The sequence below is a fragment of the Chelmon rostratus genome, chromosome 19 (genome assembly GCF_017976325.1).
Source record: "Chelmon rostratus isolate fCheRos1 chromosome 19, fCheRos1.pri, whole genome shotgun sequence".
Taxonomy (NCBI): domain Eukaryota; kingdom Metazoa; phylum Chordata; class Actinopteri; order Chaetodontiformes; family Chaetodontidae; genus Chelmon; species Chelmon rostratus.
This window is the reverse complement of record NC_055676.1, coordinates 2859782-2883876: the sequence shown is the minus strand read 5'-3', so window position 1 is coordinate 2883876 and position 24095 is coordinate 2859782. Positions and strand designations below refer to the sequence as shown.

Genomic DNA, 24095 nt, shown 5'->3' with positions numbered 1-24095 from the left:
CACACTCCCGCTCAGGAGGTGGCGCTGATGCAGTCTAACGCTCATTGCAAACCATGGAAGCAGAAAAAATACAAAGCGACGAAGAAGAAAGCACAGCGAGAAGAAGACCGTCACTAACCACAACAAGACAAGCCAGCCTGTCTCTCATCACTGAGGACAACTGTCTCCGCTTCCTCTAACGTTACATTCACGCTGCGGCGACTGACAGCTCCTGAATATCAGCTACAGGCCTGATATTCAGACTCTGTGTGTTTCTTTTTTGGGATATTCTTTGAGCCTCCTCCTCTGTCTGTTGACGTCTGATTTTCAGTCACGTTCGTCCAACTTGTGCCGTGTGCTGACACAGCGAACCTGGGATGAGCTGAGGCCGCAGGAAGGAGCACAGCATCGCACTCTTTGGTAATGGTTTTTCACTTTGACTGACAGGACGGAAGGGACAGTGTGTGCGTGTGTGTGTGAGGAGTTCGAGTTAATTAGGTAAGTGACCTAGCTAGTTAAGGTAAAGCCGGTCACAAGGGACGCAGAAAGCCACCGCGGTAAGAAAACATCTTGTGCTTAAGTTAGCTAAATCTCAGTTGCACACTCAGCGCTTCATATTTCCCCAGAAACCCCGGTTAACGACGTAGCCTCCGTGTCACGTGAGCGTCATCCTCGCAACTTTCCTTCAAAGGTAGACTCTCAGGAGGAGGACCTCCATGGGTGCGGGCTCAGCAGTTCAGACAGGCTGAAGTCAACATGTTTGCCATACGCTGTGTCCCGTCCAGGCTTTGTTAGTCCGCTCAGGGGTGTATTTGTGCTGTCACGTGCCGCCTGGTCTGACGTCTGTCTGAGAGGTTATCTGATGTCACTGCTGCAGCAGCAGCTGGCCTGGAGCTGCCATTACTGCGGCTGGCTGATAAGAGGGAAGATATGAGGAGGAGGACGAGCTGTCTGTCAGGGCTGTGTTAGAGTCAGGAGCTGCTGTGTCCTCACCTTAACTAAGGTTACCATTGCTAGCAGGTAATGTTCATTACAGTATCTATGGATGTCTAGGCTGCTGAGTATATACCAAATGCTCTGCTGATGACCATGACCTTTGACCTGTGGAGCAGGGATTGAAGAAGTGATTATAAAGACCCTCTTCATAGAAAAATGGAAGAAAAACTGCTGAAGATTTGTTAAATCTTAATACAGAATAGAATTATTCTTACCATATTTTCTTCTGTGCAATTCTGTGCTTAGACTGTACCTTGTGTCTGTGTTGGGAAGAATACAAAGTCTAACGTTTAACTCAAAGACTTGTTTTCCGAGAATAGCAACTGATCTTGTTGGCCGGTAAACTAGTACAGGAGCAGACACTGCACTGACTCAGACTGTAGGCTGAGGAGGAGCCCTCACCGTAATCAAGTTATCAAATATGCCACAAGTTCTTCCTTAACCATGATGGAATGTAAGATTGATCCAGGAGACTTGTTGTTCCTCACTGTTGTTGTTGTTGTGCATACCTTCCCCCACATATTGCATGTGGCAGTTGCTACATTGACTTTGGTGAAGTGTATCTACACTCTGGAACGTCAACGTTGAGGTGGTCCACCATGTTCACTCAATCTTGTCAACAACTGTGTTGCTGAGTTAGCACACTTTTGTGTTTGCCATTGTTTTTTTTTTCTTTGCAGACACCTGTAATGTCAGAGAGAGGCAAAAGGATTAGCTAGAGACAGATAGTGAATGAAGCATTCATTCAGGGCCTTGTTGACTTTGGAGCTTAACACTTCTGGAGATTTTACCTACAAGGAACCGAATTGCGAATCGAACTGTCTGTCGCAGCCACATGAAGATTTAACATGCAGCCTAGTGAAACAGCGAAAATTAGTCCTTTTCATAGATTCTGTTTTTTTTAAAGTGTTGAACCTAAATTTGATGCAATGTGTATTTAAGCTTCTACTTTAATACCATAAGTCATGTCATTGTAGTAGGAGAATTTTTTTTGGTGTTATTTTTTTAATACAAGTTCAAGTTTTTTTGTCACATGTAATCATAACAAGGTACAGCCATAGTGAAATGTGAGATCCCAAGGAAGAGGCCATTGATACTTAAAGTAGTATTTTACATCTGTTGCCATTTAATAATGTACTCTTTATATTGCTACTGAAACCATCATGGTGTTGAACATGTTTTGATGTGCTTACTCCGTTCTAAGCAGCTGCTGATTTCTGCCACTAACTTTTACCAAAACTGGATTACCCCCAAACCCTCAGGGTTCCCCAAAATTCATGTGTGGCAGTTTGCTTGTGGTAATCAGATTAATTAGAACTTTGTTTGACAACTAAAGAACATAAAAAATCTTGTTTTAATAACTTAATGATTTCAGCCGATATTGATCTTGCATGGTGCATATTTCTAAATGAATTTGTGTTTAATGAAACCTCCACACAGCAGACCTGTGTCAATGTAGTGTTCCCTGGAGGAACGGCTGATAATCAGTGCTCAGCTGGGCCAGCAAGCAGGTTAATTTGGCCAGAATGGGCTTTAACTATATGGAAAGCAGCTTTGAGAGATTTGAAACTTGCTTGAGTCAGATAATCCATCAGACAAAATATTCACTGTTATGGATTACCCAGTTTTCATATCTGAAAATTGATTTTCACAGCATCCTGAAATGAGTGGCTACGTGAATTCATGTGTTAGCTAAATGGCTGTACTGCACAAATAAGGCTTTATGCTTTTTTATGATCTGTGATGGTCTCTGATTGGATTTTTTATTTTCATATTTCCTCCCAGGTAGGTGATGAGAGTTGAGGAGCTTTAGCTGCAATTCAGAGCGATCATGGAGGACGACTGCAGGCCTCTGCTGAGCTCAGAGCAGCCGGGAGAAAGCTACTCACACAGAGGATCCACAGACTCACTGGACTTCAAGACTAAAAGGTAGAGTTCGCTAAAGCACTACACCAACACCTGTGCAGTATTTACCAGCACTGTGCTTGCAGATCAGATCACGCTGCCATCATCTCATCTGTAATATAAACAGAGAGTTAAACAAAGGGTGGTTCAGGAAGCTGTGGTAATGAGAGGTCAGGCATTTGACAGTGCAAGTGATGTTGACCAGGATATGTTCCAATCCGGCTTTGTCATGGAGTCATAGAAGTAGACACAAGCTTTGAGGTAACACTGGCCAATGATATCATGACCGAATCAGAGATCATGAGTTGATGGCTCCATTTGCACATCTTCCTACAGGCTGAGACGTGCGGTCACTGTTGATTTTGTTCTAATTATCTTATTGCACGGTGATCATTGAGTGCTCATAGAGTATGCCTTGTCTTTCACTGCACACTCTGAGAATTATAGCCATGTGACAAATAAATAATTCAATCTTTATCAGGCTTTAGATACACAGATGATAGTTAGAGGGATCAGTTCATTGTTGGTTTTTGCCTGCATGTGGTATTTGTTGATCAGATTGGGCCAGCTTAATTACTGAACTTCTCCAGGGTAGAGGGGTTTCCTACATATCCAGTTCAAAGTGATTTTTTAAAAAAGATTTCAGACATACTATATTCATCTACTAATAAGATATATTTTTGCATATTTTCCACAATAGTGACATGAGGAGTGAAACAAAGCAGATATCTAGACACACACACACACACTCAAAAACCCCTAAAAAGTACAACAGACATGTATATTGATTGTTAGTGAATTAAACTGTTGTGCAAAAGCTTAATGTCTTTATCAGAGTTGTATTAAGTGCAGAGTTGGTTTGGCTGCTTTGTTTCCAAGTAATGCATGAAGTGTCCCCATAATTTTTTTAAATGTCTGTTGGTGGCCTTTCAAACCATACTGTTTGTCATCTTTTCCATGTCAAGGCAACGTGAAAGGCTATTCAGCCACTGATTAATAGTTAGTGTTTCAGTTGTTTTCAATGCAAAGGCATAATAGTATTTTTTCCTGGAGGAGTAATTTTTCTCCTCATTGTGTTTTTAACATCAGGAAAGTGACCCAAAATACAAAGACATGGGCAGAGAGGTGATACCAAAGACATGACATCAGATAACATATTTTGTTGAACTGCTTTGTAGTCTTTCTTTAACTGCCTTGTGTGTGTAAAAGGGCTAACCATGCCAATATAATAGCATTTACCCCTGTGTTGCATTCAGCATGGACCCTGATCAGCTGAGCTGACCTCAGCCATGCATGTTTTTCTTTTCTGACGGTGATTGCTAGATAACAAACAAGGTGCTTTCTACAAGTCAGGCTTCCTGGAACTCACTTGACAAGCAAATACTAAGACATTAGCTGTGTGAGTGTGTGTGTGTGTCTCACTCTAGCATTAACAGTTTGTGTGAATTTTAATCCAGTTTGGTATTTCACAGTGACCAACTAGCTTTCTAGCACATAAAGTATTACAAACACTCCCCTTCTTCTATGTTTGCTTCAGTGTGTATGAATTCCTTCAGTCAAGATATGTTCATGGTTCCAAACAAATGTTATTATGAATCTGTGCTCTGGATAGTTTAAATTTAAGGATGCATTTAATTTCAATCTTTCAATCATTCAATCATTTTTCGATCAATTGTCGGTCTATAAAATATAGTTGTCAGAACGCAGGGTGACATAAACAGACTTATTTTATCTGAACAACTGTTTAAATGCCAAGATATTCATTTAGAATTATATGAAACAGACAAGAACAGCAGTTACTCACATTGGAGAAGCTGGAAGCAGAGAATGTTTTGCATTTTTTAAAATGACTTAAACATGTAATGGATGATGAAAATTCTTTGGTAGATTGAATATTGCTCAAAATGCCATGAATTTTTTTTCTGCTTCTTCTAGGCCTTTCTACGTAGAGCCCAGGAACATTGTAGCTGATGACCCGCAGGAGAGAGTCTCTGCTGAGGCTGCCATACTCAACAGCAGAGTCCATTACTACAGCAGACTGACAGGCTCGTCTGACAGACTGCTAGTACGTTGAATCACTAACTACTTTGTTGTTACAGCCATCCATGGATTATCATGACCATGGCCCCTGGACCTCTACCTACGCATGACACACAGTAGTCACGGGCAGAATAACTGAGACACACACTGTGTATTAGCCTATGTTGCAGTCAGTGCATGTTGATTGATTATTAATTATTATGTTGATTATTAATTGCGTTTTACTTATGTACATCATACATTATTTATGACAAAAGTACAATCAAATTTAGAGCCACAGCTACGACCGCACAGCTCAGCAACGCAAAACGACGGTGTAAAGCGTCTCTCTTCTTGCTTCCTTTATAGAGAACTCATTAAGCCATGAAAATCTATCTACTTCATGAAAAGTTTAGAAGCACGTTCATGGCTGTAAGTATGTTCAGGCATGTCTTATTTTTGACCTTTTGCATTTGCTTACATAAAATGTGCCTCCACTGTGAGCGGGGGTCAGCAGGCTGCAATTTATTGAATGTTGCCACTGTAATAACATCAAAATCTGTGTAATAGTCTTTTTCCACAGTAGTTGTTTTTATTTGCCGTAGTAGTGGGCACTTTCTGCTCTTGTCCGTTGAGTTGAGTAGCTAGCACCAACACCACAGTTGACCATCTGTGGGGTTTATCAGTTCAAACGTTTGGAATCATCTGCCACAAAAGCTTTATTTGGTACAGGCTGAGAGGACTACTCTATATTGAAAGGTCTTTCACACTTTTAGGTTGTAGAAAGTCCCCTTTACATATATATGGTATTCAGAATGAACGGTTTGCAAACAAAAATACTGTACAATGGCTCACCTGGACTGACAGTTGAAAGGACAGACAGAGACAAAAAGAGAAGAGAAACTGGAAGATTAGCATCAGTCTGCGCAGGTTTAAATAGGAACGGGTTCCTGTTTTAGAGTCATGTGTACAATAATGCCTGTAACAAGCTGGAATTAACAGATGTGTTGCTTTAGCAAAGCTATTCTTAAAATTTCAGAATTGGTTTTTCTTGGGTTAGAACTATTGGATTGTGTGAATCACAGAAAATCAGCTGAGCACACTATTGGACTGACAAATCACAGTTTAAACCTATTCTTTTTAACCACTGAGTGACTGCAGAGGGTCCAAAGAAAAACCAACCAATGTTCCCAAAATATTTAGAGCCCACTTGCAGTGGTTCAGTAATGATCTAGAGTCACGTACAGTTCTGTGGACTGGAAGCCAAATTTAAAATTGAAGAGTAATAACTCCATATCACTCAATATTTGTAATTATAATAATAACCCTGACAACGGGCTGAGGTCTTAAAGAACACTGAATTTGACTTAAAAAACTGTGCAAGAACCCTTCTTCCCAGTCAGCAAGTCTTTGAGGTGTCCAACATCTTTTTCTGGACTCTAACTGCCATGTTTCTGGCATTGGATGACTCTTGCTAGTGCAGCGTCCCCCTGTTGCTGGTCCTGGAGCTCTCTGAGGGAGAATACAAGTAACAAACAGGTGAAGTCAGCTTTTGTACATGGTGGGCCAACCAGGAGATGTTTCTTCCCTTTGGCCCATTCTCTCACTCAGCTTGGATCATCCAGGACTGCTGTGGTCTCTTTACTGCTAATGGTGTAACATCGCACTTGAGGCTCACACTTTTTCACCTCTTGTTCGTGCTGAGCTAGTAGACATTCTATATGGAGACATCTTGGATCTGCTGTGCGTCTTCGAGCAAAGTCCCATGTGGCTCTGCAATGAGTTAGTTGTTGAGTTGATGACATTGTTACTGCCTGGTGTATTGTATACTGGATACTTGCATGGCACCAACTTTGAGACCCACTGCTGTTCACTAGTGTGTGGCTTCGGCCTTGTGAGGATCTAAGTTACGAGTTATTATCCATTGAGACAATAAAAGAGTGTCCCTTCAGCCAGTAACTGAATTCAGCACACACAGACCATTTGCGAGTGAGGAACTTTTGGAAGTGTTAGGAGAATGTCTGAGTCCTTACGTCTTGTGCGGGTGTGGACGACATTACTTTTTTGGATTTCCAAAAGTCTCTTAGTGGTTGCTTCTTTGATTGGGAGTCAGATCAGGCTTTAGTTAACCTAGAGACATTACCTTTCTTTGACAGAACACAAATACCTAGATGGGGATTTAACTCATCTGTGTACATTTGTCTGAGTTTAAGGACGCCCTGAGAAGTTAATTTGAAATAATTTCTACTCAGAGTCAAATATGCTCACAGCGCCCTCTGCAGGGATTGTCTGGGAAGTTCTTAGAGTAGCACTGCAAGGCTTTATTCATTCAGTATGTTTTTCATAAGAAAACTTGTATACATAGGCATTTAAGATAAAAGACCTGAAAGGAAGTTAAATGGAACTTTGGAGTTGAAACTTTATTGATGTAAATCGCTGGTCTTCATTTTATCTATGTGGGGCAAAGTTAATGTTGTTAAGATGAACTGTGTTCCAAGAATCAACCATTTGCTTTATTTTCTTCCATTAGCTATCCTTTCCAGGTATTTTAATAAATTTCATAGCATACGTAAGGAGTTACTTTGGAATGGAAAGCAACCAGCATGCATCTGGAAAACTGCAGCAACAAGTCGAAAGTAGAGTCCTAAAACAATTATTTTATTATTATACATTTAGTCTGAGGCGTCCTGTACACTGGTTGCTGCCTCATGAGAGAGCTCCTCCATGGTTTAGTTCAGAACTGTCCGTCTCATCTCCTCTCCCTCTTTACGCTGCCTCATCCTCTAAACATATGAAGTCTCACCCAGCTAAATTTCAGAGTGCATGGAAGGAAAGAGGGCAAGGTTGATCGATCCTCCCCTACTTAAATAAAGCAACCAGTATTTGGCTAAATTCAAAGCTATGCATTGATTAAAAGCAGGGTTTTATTTGGAATAAATGGATGGAACAATGTATCCCTACAGTAGAAGATTATACTGTGTTAATGTACTCTAGATTCAACCCTTAATTGTCATATAACTTTGTTGTTAGGATTTGGCTTCAGTGAGCTCATGATAGAACAATACAAAATTCCACCATATAACAGTTAAGACACATAATAATAATTAAAAAAACACATAGCACACAACCCCCACACCTTAAAACTTTACATACATCTGTGGATGTAAGATATTCACAGTGCAAAATGAGAATAAAATGCTAGGTACTTTTAAATGTGGTAGTAGTTCGTGCTTTGGTTTCGTAAAGTGCTGATGCAGAATTGGGGAGCCATTTAGTAATTGGATGGTTCTGCAGTAAGTGCTGTTGAGGAAACGGGATGTCTTAGTTTTGATGGCCCTGAGGCTTTTTCCTGAAGGGAGAGTTGGCAGGCTGTGTGAAGTCAGTACTTTGAGACCTTTGAGTGTGGGTCTTGTCGATGTCAGAGATAGGGGTGAGTTTGCTGCTGATGATTTTTGAGGCAAACAGTTTTGTCCAGCTGAGCTGTGGAGTTGCCATACCACATAGATACACAAAAGGTGCCTTCCCATCTCTCTGAAAGTTTGGAGACCTTCAGTTCCAGGTTGTAGAGGATGGCACCGGTCAACCAGAGCTAAGACCTCATTTCTCACAATGTGGAATGAATACAGGAGTGGTGATAGTACACAACCCTGATCAGCACCAGTGTTTATGCCGCAGGTTTTAGAGAGTCTGTTGTGTTGTAAAGTCAAAAATCCAAAGACATGAAGAGTGAATGACTCCTAGTTGCTAAATCTTATCAAAAATTTTAATATGTAATACCATATTAAAAGCTGAGCTGTAGTCCTGAAAGAGAAGCTGTGCATAAGTGGCAGGAGCTTCTGTCTGCTGCAGAATGGAATGAAGACAAGGGACACAGCATCATCTCCATATCTATTTGCCCTGTATTAGGGGTAGGGGTCTAAGATGACAGTGTTGCATCTGTCTTTACATACAAGGTGCTCAAAGATTGTCGTTATTACAGATATTCATGCAACAGGTCTGTAATCATTCAAGCAACTGATGGATTTCAGTTACTAAAGTTAACATGTAAATACACATTAAAGGTTAGGTTAGGTTACCATCATGTGTGAAGTCTGGACCAACACAATAGGCTATTTTTTGTGAAGCCTGTGCATGCGTGTCGTGGTATGGGGGTTGTTGTTGTTGTTGTGATACTGTAGGCTACAGCTAAATGAATTCATTGTTATGGCACAACAGGCATCGATTTATAGATACCTTTTTGAAACGGTTTGAAACGGAGTCCTGCCACACTTGGAAAATGTACAAGGGTCAGGAATGACAATGACTTGTAAGCTATATTAAACAAACTAATAGACTGCCATCTTAATGAACCCAGTGCCAGGTTCCCCAATGACTTCTATGGCCTGATGAAGTCAGCAGCCACTGTATTAACAACAACTACTCGACCAACATGACAAAAGGTCTGAATGATGCAGGAAAGCTTCAGTGTTTCTCCAGCACGCTAAAAGAAGAGGGCAAGAGGAGAGGAAACTTTCAGAAGTGTCATTGCAATGAGGAAGTCTTCCCTCCTGTTCATTTCTTCTTAAAAGTGCTGGTCACTGTAGCAATGACATTATGTCAACTTTAGGAGAATAAAAATGGCCTAGGAGCTGTCTGCTCACCACCTGCCTGAACCTGCTCTGTCTGTTGACTTTTGTGAGAGATCTGCTGGATACTCTTGACTGTGAGGAAATTCTGAACGCATGTCAGTGTGTTTACAGCGCATCACTGTGGTGTACGGTTTGTTAGCCTATGCTGAGCCCAGGTTTCTAGTGTTGTTATGACGTATTTTATTAAGAATTGATTGTTTTTATATTGCCTGAGAGCATACATGGTTTGTGTTGACGCAAGCTAATGAACTGACAGCACAGTGTAGTGCTCTCTCTATTGTTTAAAGTCGATCTAGCTCACCCAGCAGTCGGTCTCTCTCTCCCTGCAATCAGCTTTAACAAACAACAGTCCAGCCAGGTGTAGAATTTGTACTCTGTCCATAATTTTATATTTTACAAGATTGTAATGCCTGGATTGGAAGTAGGTGGCGGTGAGGATTGGATGACAAAGTATTCTCAGGAAATGGAAGAGAGCTTCTGTTTAAGGAACAGATGTAGGAAAGGTTGCTGCAGATGACAGGATGTCATATAGGCTGTGTGACAGGACAGAAGCATGTGGCTGTTGGAATATAGCTATAACGTTCTCTTTTGTCTCAGAATTATTATTTTTTTATTCCTAAGATAGGGACTGTATTTTGGTTGACCCTATTGTGTCTGTGTTTGGGTGGTGTGGTGAAATCGGGTAGTTTTGTTTGGAAATAGACTAATTATTTTTTTTTAGATGTACAGCACTGGTGTTATATTTCACAAGTCACGAGAGTGGTAGTTGACCAATTAACAGTGGTGATACGTGGAAGAACATGACAGTGTTTATGAAAGGCTGTCAGTCATAAGTCTGAAGCATTCAGCAAACGTAGTGAAATAGAGGCTATGCTATGGTATGAGTATACTGGGAATCTGGATTTTTGTATATAACTCAAAAAAAGACAAAAACTCATTTGATTTGTTGGAAACACACTGTGAACAAAGCTACATTTAAAGACTATAATATACTATACTGTGCATAATAAATGTAAAAAATGAAAATCTCAAAATGACCATAACCATATGGATTGAAGGTTTGTATATTTTGATCTTATGAGATCTTTATCAGATAAATGCGTGTTGCGTATGGCTGTAATGGTTCATGTATTCACGCTGAACCGTCACGGTCCGATGCATGCAGCTGCACACAGGCTGCACTGCATGTGCTGTAGACTGATGCATGTAATGAGCTGTGTGCTGTTAGAAACGTGCTGAGATTAGCACAACAAGCTGATTGGCGTCCACGTCTGTCACAGTATGGCGTGCGCAAGTGAAACACTGGAGCTGGAGAGCCTGTGCCGCTGAGATCAGTTTTTCATGAAGACGCATCTAACTGTACCTGTGAGGACTTCATCTTTCGTGTCTGGCTTTTTTTTTTTTCTTCCTCCAGAGTCCTCCAAACCACGTGATCCCCCGGCCAGAGGAGATCTACATCTACAGCCCACTTGGTACAGCTTTTAAGGTGACAGGCTCCGACTCCTCGTCTAAAAATCCCAGTATCATCACCATGTAAGCCCCGTCATCACCAGTCAGTAAAGCAACCAGTGCTAAATGTTCTCTTCAGACATAATGTGTTTGACTGATCGTTGCTTTACTTTTCTCTTCTCACAGATTTGCTATATGGAACACAATGATGGGCACATCTATACTCAGCATACCCTGGGGCATAAAGCAGGTGATTTACTTTCTTCCACGTACTTCAACTCCTCTGCTTGTTCAAAGCCAGATCTAAAATGACTAGTTTTGTATTGACCTTGGTTATTCTTGAAATGCAGTGCAATGAGTTTTCAGTGTGCATACACATATAATTTGTCTTACAGGACAGACACTGGAAACAGATTAGTCAGTGTTGTCTTTGTCCCTTTAGGCTGGTTTCACTCTGGGGATCCTCATCCTCATCTTCACGGGTCTTCTGATGCTCTACTGTTGTTACATCGTCCTCAAATCACCAAAGGCAATACGTAAGTCCAGCAACACTGGTTTAGAATACATTATTCCTCTACTGATGGGGACAAAGTTATCAGAACTGACTTTGATTTGTGAATAGTGATGCAGCAATGCAATCTCCACTTATTATTTTGTGTCTGTTTTTTTTGTACTACTAATTACTGTTTAGAAAATTGTTGAAACAAGAGAAACTGCACAGAAGAAGTGGATTTCTATCACCCATTAGCAGAATGATACACAGTATTTGCAATGAGCATTTATTTTCTGACCAGGTAGGGACGTATAGATACAGGTGACATCATGACCTTTGACAAAGCTTGGTTGTGAGGCTTAACTGTTGTGCCAGCTACCCAGTCCAGTCATGTGAAACTGTTACTGTGAAAGAAACAGGTAGCTGGTGATATTATATTAGTCCTTGTAAAGTCAGCCCTCTGCTGAACGATATATTTTAGGGGGTCCACGCACCAATAATGTTGAAACCCTATTGTTTTGGGGTTTTTTTTAAATATGAGGGTCTAAGCATGAAGGTGGAACCCTGTTGTATCTGCTGTGTTTTTAATTTTATGTGTAGAGGAAGTCCATAAAACGTTCATAGCTTCTTCAAGGTGTAACTTTGTGGCCTTCTCCAATCTGCCGTGACATTTGTTTGGGCAGCGTGAGAAAGTGGGATGAGCTTGAAACCAGTTTGCAAACCTGTTTACATCATGAGAGACAGTTGGAATAGTTTAGCCTTTGATGGACGATATTGTCTTTAACTTGTACGTCTTTAACACATTGTAAACAGACAGATTTGCTGCTGTTTGTCTGCCTTGGGGGAATTTCTTCAAATCAGGCACATACCTTCACACGGACTCAAGCATGAGTTGATTAGATTTTGGTGGTTAAAGCTCACTGTGAACACATTAAACACAATTTCATCCCATAACTCAAGTAACGATCTGTGGAGCTTCATACTTACACATTTTCTCCCAGTGACACCAGTTTGCATGAGCATGTAGTGTATGTCTTCCAGCGATGTGAAGAAAATCACCTGTGGTTGAAACTTTGACAGTTGGTTTAAGTACAGCATTTTGAGAAAAGCTGGAGAAACTTAATGTTTTAATACCTGATATGTTAAACTTGATATGATGTATCTAATGTCAGATCTGGTCATAAACACATACTGTTGTCATTTGACAGCAGATGCTCTTGGTGACGCATTGACTGTGTCTCTAGATTTACGGTTTTAGATTTGGCGGAGGTGCCACCAACGCTTTAATATTTGATGGTGTTGAATAATTGATCATACTGATATATTTTTTCCCCAATCACACCACATTGCCTAGCAGCATTGTAAGTGGACCGGTTTATGGAGTGTATTTATATAGTACTTTTTCGTCTTAATGACAACTCAAAGCGCTTTGGGTCACTTAGACTTGACTTGTTGTCATGTGAATTCTGGTAAAAATCCAGTGATGATTAATATTTTAAAATATTATATGTAATATGAAGACATTGTGTTGCTCAGGCTGTGGTTTCAGGGTCTTGTCCCGTCGTCCACTTACTGTATCTGATGCTGCCATCTCATAATGATATCACACATGCCCCACCTGTAGAGGGCAGCATGTGTCCATGGAATTCTTCCAACACATCAGGAACGTTTGTATCTGTCTTTGGAAATTTTAATTGCATCTTTTTTTCCTCAATGGCTGCCTCTCTCTCGGTCTCTGTGTTTGTACTTGTGTCTCTGTTGACCCCCACCTTAGTCTCTATCTACCTGAATGGAGATTACCATTGTAACAGACATATAGTCAAGGAAACTCAGTCAGATAGACATTGTTGACTTGACTTGTACCTTCGACTTTTTACGAAAGAGCCAGACATTCACTGCTCTGTCCATTCTCTTTGTTCTATCCAGCCTATGTGGACACATCCGACTGGGAATTTCCTGATGTTTGTAGGTACTACTTTGGCAAGTTTGGCCAGTGGTCCAGCTTGCTCTTCTCAATGGTGTCACTTATTGGAGCCATGGTGGTTTACTGGGTCCTCATGTCCAATTTCCTCTACAACACAGGACAGTTTATCTACAGTAAGTCACAATGCTCTTGTCTCCACCAGAAAGGACATATCGCATCATTATGTGGTTCCATTTGGTTGATTATTTAACAAAGACAGCACACATCAAGGCACATCAGCAGTGTTGGACTTGGCGCTCCCTCCCTACAGTCCACCTCTGTCTGCACAGTGTCAGGTGTGTGCTTCCTGACACCGTGCCAGCTGTGGTGGCGCCTTTAGCTAGCATTTAAGCTAGTACCTAGTTAATGTGGTAAAATGTTCTACATCATAGGCTATCTGTCTTGCAAATGTAATGGAACTGTAGATCAGTATTAAAATAAGTCCAAAACTCTTTTTACCTTACAAATTCTGACTGGATGGGCGCCTCTGTCTGTCAAGGAAATGAAATGATAGCACGAGAACATCTGCTTGTGTTAACGGTAAATGATTAGTGGCTGTACCTGTAAAATGTGCAAAAAGAGCTTTTGCTTGATCTGATGGTTTCCTGTCCTGTCTACAGACTATGCTCACAATGTCAACATGTCAGATTCAGAGTTTGGAACCAACGGCTCTGATAAAGGTAAGCCACCTACACTGTCCAGCTTTCAACTTCAGCCACACTGACTGTCGACATACTCCAAAGATCTTGGACCACGTTTTGGACTGGCAACCAATACTTGTCTTCTGCTAATAAATTAAGTAATTATACTCTTTTGTCATAAAAATTGGTACCCTTCCGGTTTGGCACAAACATCCACTTGGACTCAAGGATAACTAATTAGATTTTGGTGGTCAAAGTGACCACACAAAACACATTTTTGACCATAACTCAAGAATTCACCCACTAATTATGACACATGAAGTGATTACATTTTATATCTGAAAGGTCAAAGGTTCCACGTTTTACAGTTTGTAAATTGGTCATGCTTCTTGATTTGTTCACCAGTTATCTGTCCATACCCAAACACTGACCCTGGAGGGAACTACACCATCAGTACACTTTACTTCGGTAACAATGGAAATGATACGTCAGATGGCAGCTCTTTTGAACACTGGTGGAGCAAAACCAAAACCATCCCCTTCTACCTGGTCATCCTGCTATTGCCGCTGCTCTGCTTCCGCTCAGCCTCCTTCTTCGCAAGGTTCACCTTCCTGGGTAAGCAAGAATAAGAGCGATGATGTGAAGAATGGGTAGCTATGTTTGTGATGCTTGCTTTGAAACTCAGAACAGCTCACAGATGAGTTTGAAACATCAGCAGTGACCTGGGGAACACTAGGTGCTCTGAATGATCATGTATTGATTTTTGACAGCTGGGTTGTTGCCTGTGTGCTGAATTTCTGACTGAAACATGACTGCAGGTGTTTGAAGGGACCAAATAGCTAAAGTGCAGACCCTTACAAGTTTTCCACATTTTGTTATGTTTCAGACTCATCTTTAAATAGATTAAACTCATTTTTCTTCTCATCAATCTACACACACTATTGCACAATGGCAAAGCAACACTTGTTGGAGTGTTGTGTTAAGTCAGTGAAAATACAACACTGAAACATCTGATTTACAATTAAAGTATTTGGACCCTTTGTTATGACACTCACAATTGAGCTTTTATGCATCAGGCTTCTCTCAGTGGTCCTTGAGATGCTACTACAATGTGGCTGGAGTCCCCCTGTGCCTAATTGAATTCATCGGACATCACCAGGAAAGCTACATACCTGTGTATATAAGTCTCACAGTTGATGGTGGAACTATCCTTCCTCAGATCTGTGCCTTGACACAGTTCAAATTTTCAGGTCGACTAACAGGTCTTTACTTTTCACTCTGACACATACACATCCATCGTACAGACAAGTGTGTGGCTTTCCTCGTTATGCACGAAAGCTCAATTGCAGGTGTTATAACAAAGGGTCTGAATACTAATGTAATTAGGATGCTTTTTTTTATTTAATAAATTAACAAATGATATAAAAATAAATCCATTTTAAGGTGATTCGAAAAATAACAAAACTTAAAAAACTTGAAAAACTCTCCATATGCACTGTATTAGAGATTATGGGAATGCTACTGAGTGAGGATGATTGCGGTACAGACATAGGGATTTAAAAACTTTATTTAAGAGAGTTTAAAAGGGAGTTTATTAAGTATTTCAAGTTTCTGTGACAACATTTCAATTTACTACCAGTCAGTGTATGTAAAATAGACAATAGTTAATGAGATCATATGTCTAAAATAAAAAGAAAGTCTCTTTGATCTGTAATTTTGTATTTCACCTTGTGAATGTGCTGTGTGCTTCAACTTTCATCCGTCTGTTGTTGCATCATTCCGTCTCATCCAGGCACCATATCAGTGGTCTACCTGATCGCACTGGTCACTGTTAAAGCTGTCCGCCTCGGCTTCCACCTGGAGTTCCACTGGTTTGACACAACCCAGTTCTATGTTCCAGGTAAACCTCCTGCTTATGTAATGCTTCCTTAGGTATCTTTCCACAGCAGCTCATGTGAACCGCCAGAATCCCTTTGACATCTTTGAGTGTATAAAGCCATTTTTAGACAACGTTGATTGGCAGTGCTGGGTTTTTATATGATCTTTGCATCAATGTGGTGGCTTTGGTTTAATATTTGAAGTAGTCAAAAACAGACATCCCTGTCTAGGTATTTATCATCTGTTATACATTTCACAACTGATTATTTTATTTTATTTTTTTTTTACGAAGATTAATTTGTGATATAAACTGACTGGGCTATTGTATTTGGCTGATCAGAGTTTACATGGGTGAATTTATTGCTGTATCTGTTAATGTGAATGGTGGATGAAGTGTTTTTGCTCTGCTTTTTTACCTAATTTATGTGCACTTATTTCATTTCAGCTCAGTGTGAGAGTCCCTACTGAATTTTGTTATCATTTATGGTCCCACTAGTTTCTCTCCTCTCCCCAGCTCTCTGATCTCTACTGAGGAGGGGAGAGACAGGTGAAGTTAAGCTAACCTGCTGACAGATTAATTTTTTTGTGTTTTTAGCTGTACAGAGCATTTTCAGTTAAAACAGATGTGGTTTTGCCCTCATTGTTCTCTGTGAGGTTTGCTGGAAGTAATGTAATGTAGCTCTGGTGTGTTTTATGTGCAGTGAGCACTGCACCAGACTCTGTTAAAAAAAATAGCCTTTTACATGATACATGGCTTGTCAGCAATCATAATGCAACTTGACCTTGTGTGCTCTGATTAATGCAGTGAACACACCAGTCATTATTTTGTTTTAATGAAAGCATTTTCTCGTTGACGAGTCTACATTGACAGGTAGCAAAGAAAATTTTAAGTGTTAAATTTGAGAATGGAGTTTGGTGTGGTTGTAGAATGAGAATGTTCAACAGGGAAAGATGCAATGGAATCTGCTTTTTGTTAACTAATTATGTTACCACCAAGTTAATTGATACAATTTCTTTCAATATTTGTACTGGATTGTTAACTTTCACTTCCATTCGAATACAGCAGAACTGGTAAAGTACTTGAAACAGCCTGTCCTAAGCCAAAGATGGGAAGGAGGCTTTGAAACAATGATGTACGTGACGTGTTTGTAAAAATGAATGGATTCTGATCATTTCTGTTATTCTGTTTTCTTTCAGAGCTCAGGCTGCTCTTCCCTCAGCTGACTGGTGTCCTCACTCTGGCCTTCTTCATTCACAACTGCATCATCACTTTAATGAAGAGCAATAGGCACCAAGAGAACAATGTGAGTCATATTCACCCATGCTCCTGCACAGCTTCACACACTGCAAACATGTGCATTACGCCATGTAAATCTGGTCTCTGTTCAAACTCACTTGTTGTTTTTTGTTCTGAGTGAATTATGTGAGTCTTTATCAGTCCAATTCAGACACTGAAAGAAAAAAAGTCTTTGAAAAAAATTTGGTTGAGATCTCATATGAATGAAATTTAGTCAACAGATCTCCCCCATCATAGTGTATTACCCTTAAAAACAGTAATTATAATTACTGTGATGCTGAGTCTAAAGTGAATGTGTTTTAATGTTTTCAGGTGCGGGACCTGTCTGTGGCTTATCTTCTAGTAGGACTGACCTATCTGTATGTGGGAGTGTTGATCTTCGCTGCCTTCCCCTCACCACCTCTCTTCAAAGACTGCATTGAACCAGTGAGATTTATACTGTGTGTGTGTGTGCGCGTGTGTGTGGTGTGTGTGTGCGCATGTATTTTTGCCATATAAATTTGAACTGTAACTTCACTTTGGTGCAGATTCAATATTACCACAATTTTGCTACTTATCTTCTGTTTTAGGCAAAGAAACAGAGTTCCTTTTTTTCCTGTTTTCATCTATTACATTCATGATGCATCTGTTCATAAAGCCACATTTATTTCCATCTATACACTTAAACAGTATTTTCACTTCTGCTTTCAACCAGTGTCCACCAAGTGTCCTCTATCTGTGTGTCCATATTGCAGCAAAGCTGCAGAGCCACAGCATGCGTTGTATAATTAATCTTCATTGAAATTTCCAAATGATCAGATATTGTGCCATCACAACTATTTCGCCAACTATTCGGTTACATTCATTAAAGGGAAGCAGTTTAGTGAGAAAAGAGAGTGAAGAAAGGATGAAGAAATGAAGATTTGCAGGTTTCTCACAACAATCGGGCATGGAGAACAACTACAAGCTGCTAGACCAAAGCCATTACAGATATGGCTTTACTGTTGTATAATTTTCTACAGTGACTGTAGCTTCTCCACAGGTTTGTCAAGCAAACTCAAACAAACTCCACACTGCAAACCCTCCACTGCTTTCTTCTCCTTTGCAGAACTTCTTGGATAACTTCCCCAGCAGTGATGTGATGGTGTTTGTGGCTCGGACCTTCCTGCTGTTCCAGATGATCACAGTCTACCCCCTGTTGGGATACTTGGTGCGGGTCCAGGTGATGGGCCAAATATTTAGCAATCATTACCCCAGGTAACACTGAAGGATGTCATTGAAATTTTGGTCTTATTTCTGTGGAAGCCGACCTGCACAGACCGATAATGATGCTGTACCTATGTGAAAGCCCAGGCAATTTTCCACACAAAACTGCATCTTGAAATTTTTATGAAGCCTAGTGGAGCATTAAGTGCAATCAGGCTGACTTATCGTTTCTCCTCCCTCAAACACATATGTAATAAGGAAAAGGGTGTATCTTGCAAAAACTGAGATTCCAGGTTGCACTGCCGGTTTGATTTATATACTGTTTGTGTCTGGGCCAGAATGCGTCCAACAAGCATTAGTACATCTGGATCTTTTGTTTTAAGGATGACCTGCTTTAGGCAGGCTTGCGTTGAAGGTATACTGTATTCTTTTAATTAAAAACAACTGACCATATTTAACCCTGAGGTATTATACAGTGCTTTGAAAATCTTCTTATATTCTTCCTCTAATCTACAGTTGTCAGTCAAATTGTCAGTGAAATTGAAATATTCCTTTGTCTGGTGCAGAAATCAGTGAGAGTTAAAAAATGCACATCAGATAAATATTTCTGATAGATTCATGAAGTTAATTGTTAAAGATTAGAAGATACCCACTGAGCAAGACATTTTACAGTGGAAAAATAAACATGCCAGTGCTCTCTGGTGGTCAAAGTGTGTAATGGAGACAGTTTCTAAATGACCTCAAACATTATCATTCATGTGATGTTACCTATACCCTGATGAAGAGCTATTTGTAATAAACTGGCTTAAAATCCTTTGCCACACCCTCATTACACTCTGCTGACCTTCATTAAACTTATTATGTAATTTCAAAAAACAGCTGGCAACACCAATAAATTGAGGTCAACTCTATGGAGCCCTTTAGCCTCTTTTCTCTCATTATTTTGGTTGTCTGACTCGCTACTTGTGTTCTCATCAACCTGGTTTTCAGCAGCAGGAGCAGCAGGCAGCTGTTTTCAGTGAAAAAACCCACGATACACTACCTGCTCAGCAGCAGACAGATACAGACCAGCTGGTGACCATAGTGGGGCATTTCACAGCTTAAGAGCCAGATATTTTTTCTCAGGGGTTGGCGGAGACAAAACCAGAGCTAAACATGCATTTTGTTGGTATTCAGAATGAGAATTTCAAAATGATTGCAGATGCAGTCTTCTGTGCAGTAAATCTCCAGTCTCTCAGCATATCATTGGTTTTTATTTTGTTTCTCTGTAGTTTCTTCCATGTCCTGGTACTAAACGTCTTAATTGTTGGAGCTGGTGTCTTGATGGCCATGTTTTATCCAAATATTGGTTCCATCATAAGGTATGTTTGAACTCATTTCCTAACCCACTTATACTGTATGATGGCTAATGTTTATTTTATTTTATTTTTTTTTTATGTAGCCAGGAACCAAAAATTTCCTCAAGTGGCTTTCCATTGAAACTCTTGTAGGACTCTCCGAAGAGTGCAGATAGCCAAAGGTTACATGACTGAACACAACCATTCATAAAAGAACTTAGCATCTTAGCATTGTTCCGTGAAGGCAGTTTTACACTTGGCAAATTGTAATGTTTTTTGTTTTTTGTAATGTTTCTCCCATTTTTTCTTCTGTAGATTTAGTTGAGTGTATGTTTCTGAGCAGTCTGTAGGATAAGGCTGACAGTACTCCTATTGTACTTTCCTTCTATGGGCTGATAATAGTTTGGATCATACCAATGCAGTAAAGAGTATTTTTCCTTGATTTTAGAGCACTGATATGATCTATTATGATTGTTATCAGATTCGGGTGCATGACAAGTGGTGCATGGATTATCCATGTGAGTCTTGCACATAATGAAACATTAATAACCATTTTTTGCCATCTGACAACACTTTGTACTCTGCTCCACAATTGAAGAAATAAGTGCCCAAAGGCAAACCTGGTATATATGTTTCTGATATGTTGTTTTTTCCTTCATGCTTCTGCTCACACAACACACTTGTTTTAATTGAGCATGGAATTGTGTTTTTGATGAAACAAAATAATCTTAATATAACAAAATAATCTAAAGTGGTTTCCCATGGTCATTGCTGTTGAATAAAATGTTAAGTCTCCCCTACAGAATTTCATTTCATCTTGTTCAACCTGAGAAGTCATTAGCATGCACCCTAAGTCATTAGTTGACCTGTTGTGATACTGTACTAGATGTTCTGCAGTGACGTTAACTCTCTGTCTCTACTTGCAGGTTTTCTGGAGCGACATGTGGCTTGGCTTTAGTTTTTGTCTTTCCGGCCTTAGTCCACATGATCTCCCTACGAAGGCTTGGGATGCTCCGCTGGCCGTCAGCCCTCTTCCACAGTTTCCTGATCCTGCTGGGTGTGGCCAACCTGCTGGCTCAGTTCTTCATGTAGCGAAGCAGCCGGGCACAGACACTCTTAATCATTCAGAAGCGACTCCATAACATCTTTTAATCTAAATGATGTGATGGAGATTTCAGGTGGGGATCTGTGATCATCCAACTTAATGTAAGAATACCCAGATAAACCAAAGCAGCCTCCAGTCAGATTGTTTGTGTCTGTGGTATGAGTGATTAAGGTAGAGGGATTGTTGTGATTTGTGAGGTTTATGTTTGAGGGTAGTAACAGGAATCTGTTGTCTTGGTTTGATAACATTGTCTTTTTATTTTTGTTACGCAATCCAGCCAATGGTATTTTTATGATAATCCCTATAGACAATTCTCTACATGATACTGTTGATTATTCCTGCCTATACTGATCCCAGACCTGCCCAGCCAAGTACTGTAGACACACTGTAAACTGTATTGAAACTGTTCTGATCGTGGATAACATCAACAACAAGGAACATCTGGAATGTGAGCTCACTATTGAGCGCTATAACACAACCAGGGGAGTGTCTTCTCAAGCTATTGTCTGAAAGGTCTGTTTTTATGTAGATTTTAACTGCATCTCAGTCAAATATTAACTTTGAAGCAGCTACTTATCAACAAACTCTGCAGCTCCGCTCAGCTTTATGGAGCTTTATAGTGAGTTTAAGCTCAGTGTCTAACTGTCCAGCTCTCGGCTTCACTCTTTTAGTTGACTCTAGTGTTGTTTTCGGCCACAGTGTGCTGCTGCTGTTTTCAGACAAAATTGGGTGATAATGCTGCTCCGTTACTGCTAAATGTGTAAATAAGCAAGTTTGCTGACAAGTACAACATGACAACTTAAAAGATGACGTTGTCAATGTAAGGCAACATGTTTCTGCTGCCACCAAGTGGACAGAAAAAATAAGTTTATTACAGGTCTGCAACTCTTACAGGAGAGGCTTTCCAGCTGGATTTTCTGATCCAACAGGGTTGTGTCTTGCCCTCTCCAGGCAATCATACTACTAACTTTGTGATTATATTAACTGTATGTATCGAGGACAGCCATGTGGTGTGTATATTTTTTGAAGAAACTTTTGGCACAATCTTAATTTTTATGAGTAGCGTTGATCTACATGGTTGACATGTTTACATGATGCCTATTTTCTAGATGCTGTGCCTAATGTGTTGTACTTTACTAATGATAGGATAGACAAAGGGAATATGTGCGTGAAAATAAACCATCTGAGTCTACAAGAACTGTAGTTTCCTGTTTGCTTTTAATCTGGTTTATTATGCTTTGTTTTTGGTTGAGTACTCTTGTCCATTAGTCCCATCATTAATAACATTGCACTGACCAAGTTAATAGCTGAGATCTGTAAATAAAGAAATACAAGCATTCAGTCAGTGTTAGAGAAAGTTATTTGGAAGAAAAAACGTGTCAGCTATTACATAGTGAAGGACGATGTTATGGTTGATAGAAACAGGGAATAAGACAATGAAAAGAAGAGCCAAGGTATAATAAACTGGAGTTATCCCTAAAGCTAAAGTTAGATATATGGTCATAAAGCACAACATCATTGTGAAAACAAGAGTTTGTGACATGTCATCAGTGTTATCAGTTTGGCCTCCAAAGCCTTTGATCACTATTTTCCACTGGGATGTTCACAGTAAGCAAAAATGGATGGGAATGTAAGAAGGGATGGGGAACCTGCAACAAATGTTCTCCATTGGAGTCCAACCAGAGACACTGCAACTATCCGCCTAGACTGCGAGTCCACAGATATTTTAACTCTCTTAACTTGTTTTCATTGTATGAGGTTGATGGTAGTGGGTCTCTGGTGCATCGCATATGTCTGTTTGTTGTATTTGTCACAGTGTAAGTGCCACAGACATGGTTTTTGAAAGGGTGACACTTTTTTGATCCTTGATCCAACAAGAACGTCCGTCAGAAAACGACAATGCTGTTTTCCTGACAGTAACCTTCTGTGGCTGTGGGAACAGTGACTGTCTCTCAAAAGCAAAGTAGCATGAAATTATAGCGTGGTCTTTCTTTAACTTTAAACAAGTAGTTGTGCCTATTAACTGGAGCTCAGTCACAGAAGTAGAACATCAGAAATGATCAGATCTAGAATTGTAATGATTCACTGAACTGGTCCAGGGTTCCTGCCTGTTTGAAGTATGCGCCTATAGAAGCTAGTGTAGCATGTTTCAGTGTCTACAGATCAGCTGCCCTCACCTCAGGTAGAATCAAGATTTTTATGAAAGGTTAGCTCTGAAATTTTTGTGTTGCATTCAATCAGTTAAAATCAGTTTGCCTACAGAGGGAACAGAGCTGTGTGCGGTGCTGTGCCCCTGTGTCTTTACCATGTGTTTAAACATCCAAAGTCTATTTCCTCGTGTGTATTGTTGATTATAGTTCTGCTTTTAATTGCAAAATTAGAAGAAACACTACAGAGGGTCAATGGAGCCGTTTGTTTCTGGAGTCTTGGTTTCTTGCAGGACCGAAAGCAAACATCATTCTTTCTCAGCCACTTAGAATTAACACGAGGGCTCCTCAGGGCTCTCCACTGCTGTATTCATCGCACAAAAAGCCTGTCCTCCTCATGATGACTCTGTTAAAATATTTAAGTTGAGTGGTTGGGTTAGTAACGAGGCTTATAGGTCATAAGGAGGGAGGTGTCTAACCTTGTGAGCTGGTGCAGATCATAGCATGTGACTCGTTACAGATTTTATCTGTTGTGCAAGATCAGGAAAATGAAAAGCTACAGTTTGGTTTTTACACATGTGTAGAAGTGTAGTGTGCTTCCTTTCTCTATCAGACATTGATCACTGTCTTGCTTCCCATCTTTGATTATTAAAAATAATTGTTGGTCTGACTGAACAAGCCAACATATGATGATTAATATGATCATTTATTATTAGACATACTTATATATCCTTGTCAGTCTCTCTATATTCGACTATGCATCACGTTTGAGCTTCTCTGTGTTCATTTTAAGTTTAAATATTGTGGATAAATGACCACATGTCTGAGAGAAGCTGTCTGACTCTGTGGTGATCACAATAGAATTTTGACGTGCAGTTATTCTGGTGGAATAGACTTAACCTAAAAAATCCCAAATCACTCGTTACTGCACTTAACCATGTAGTTTCTTCTTAATGTAAAAAAAGCATTGTAAGTACTGATCACCCCTGAGTCGTGCTTTACATTTACATAAAACTCAAAATTGGGGCAGATCAGCTGTGAATTTTCCATTTGTGCTGCCTATACGATACAAA

The 24095-nt window shown here is 40.0% G+C and overlaps 1 protein-coding gene across 2 annotated transcripts; it reads left to right on the top strand.

Moving 5' to 3' along the window:
• The first annotated feature begins 88 nt into the window (after positions 1–88).
• slc38a9 (solute carrier family 38 member 9) lies at positions 89–22173 on the top strand. Of its 2 annotated transcripts, none has more exons than XM_041960796.1 (15): positions 89–399; positions 2761–2904; positions 4816–4945; positions 10942–11060; positions 11163–11226; positions 11419–11512; positions 13396–13566; positions 14053–14112; positions 14479–14688; positions 15866–15973; positions 17149–17255; positions 17561–17674; positions 18336–18484; positions 19705–19794; positions 20697–22173. In XM_041960796.1, the coding sequence occupies exons 2-15, from the start codon at positions 2807–2809 to the stop codon at positions 20860–20862; spliced, it is 1680 nt and encodes a 559-aa protein (XP_041816730.1). In that variant the 5' UTR covers positions 89–399; positions 2761–2806; the 3' UTR covers positions 20863–22173. The 2 variants fall into 2 exon arrangements, with proteins under 2 accessions (XP_041816730.1, XP_041816731.1); XM_041960797.1 differs by lacking the exon at positions 89–399 and adding an exon at positions 853–999.
• The last annotated feature ends 1922 nt before the right edge of the window (positions 22174–24095 follow it).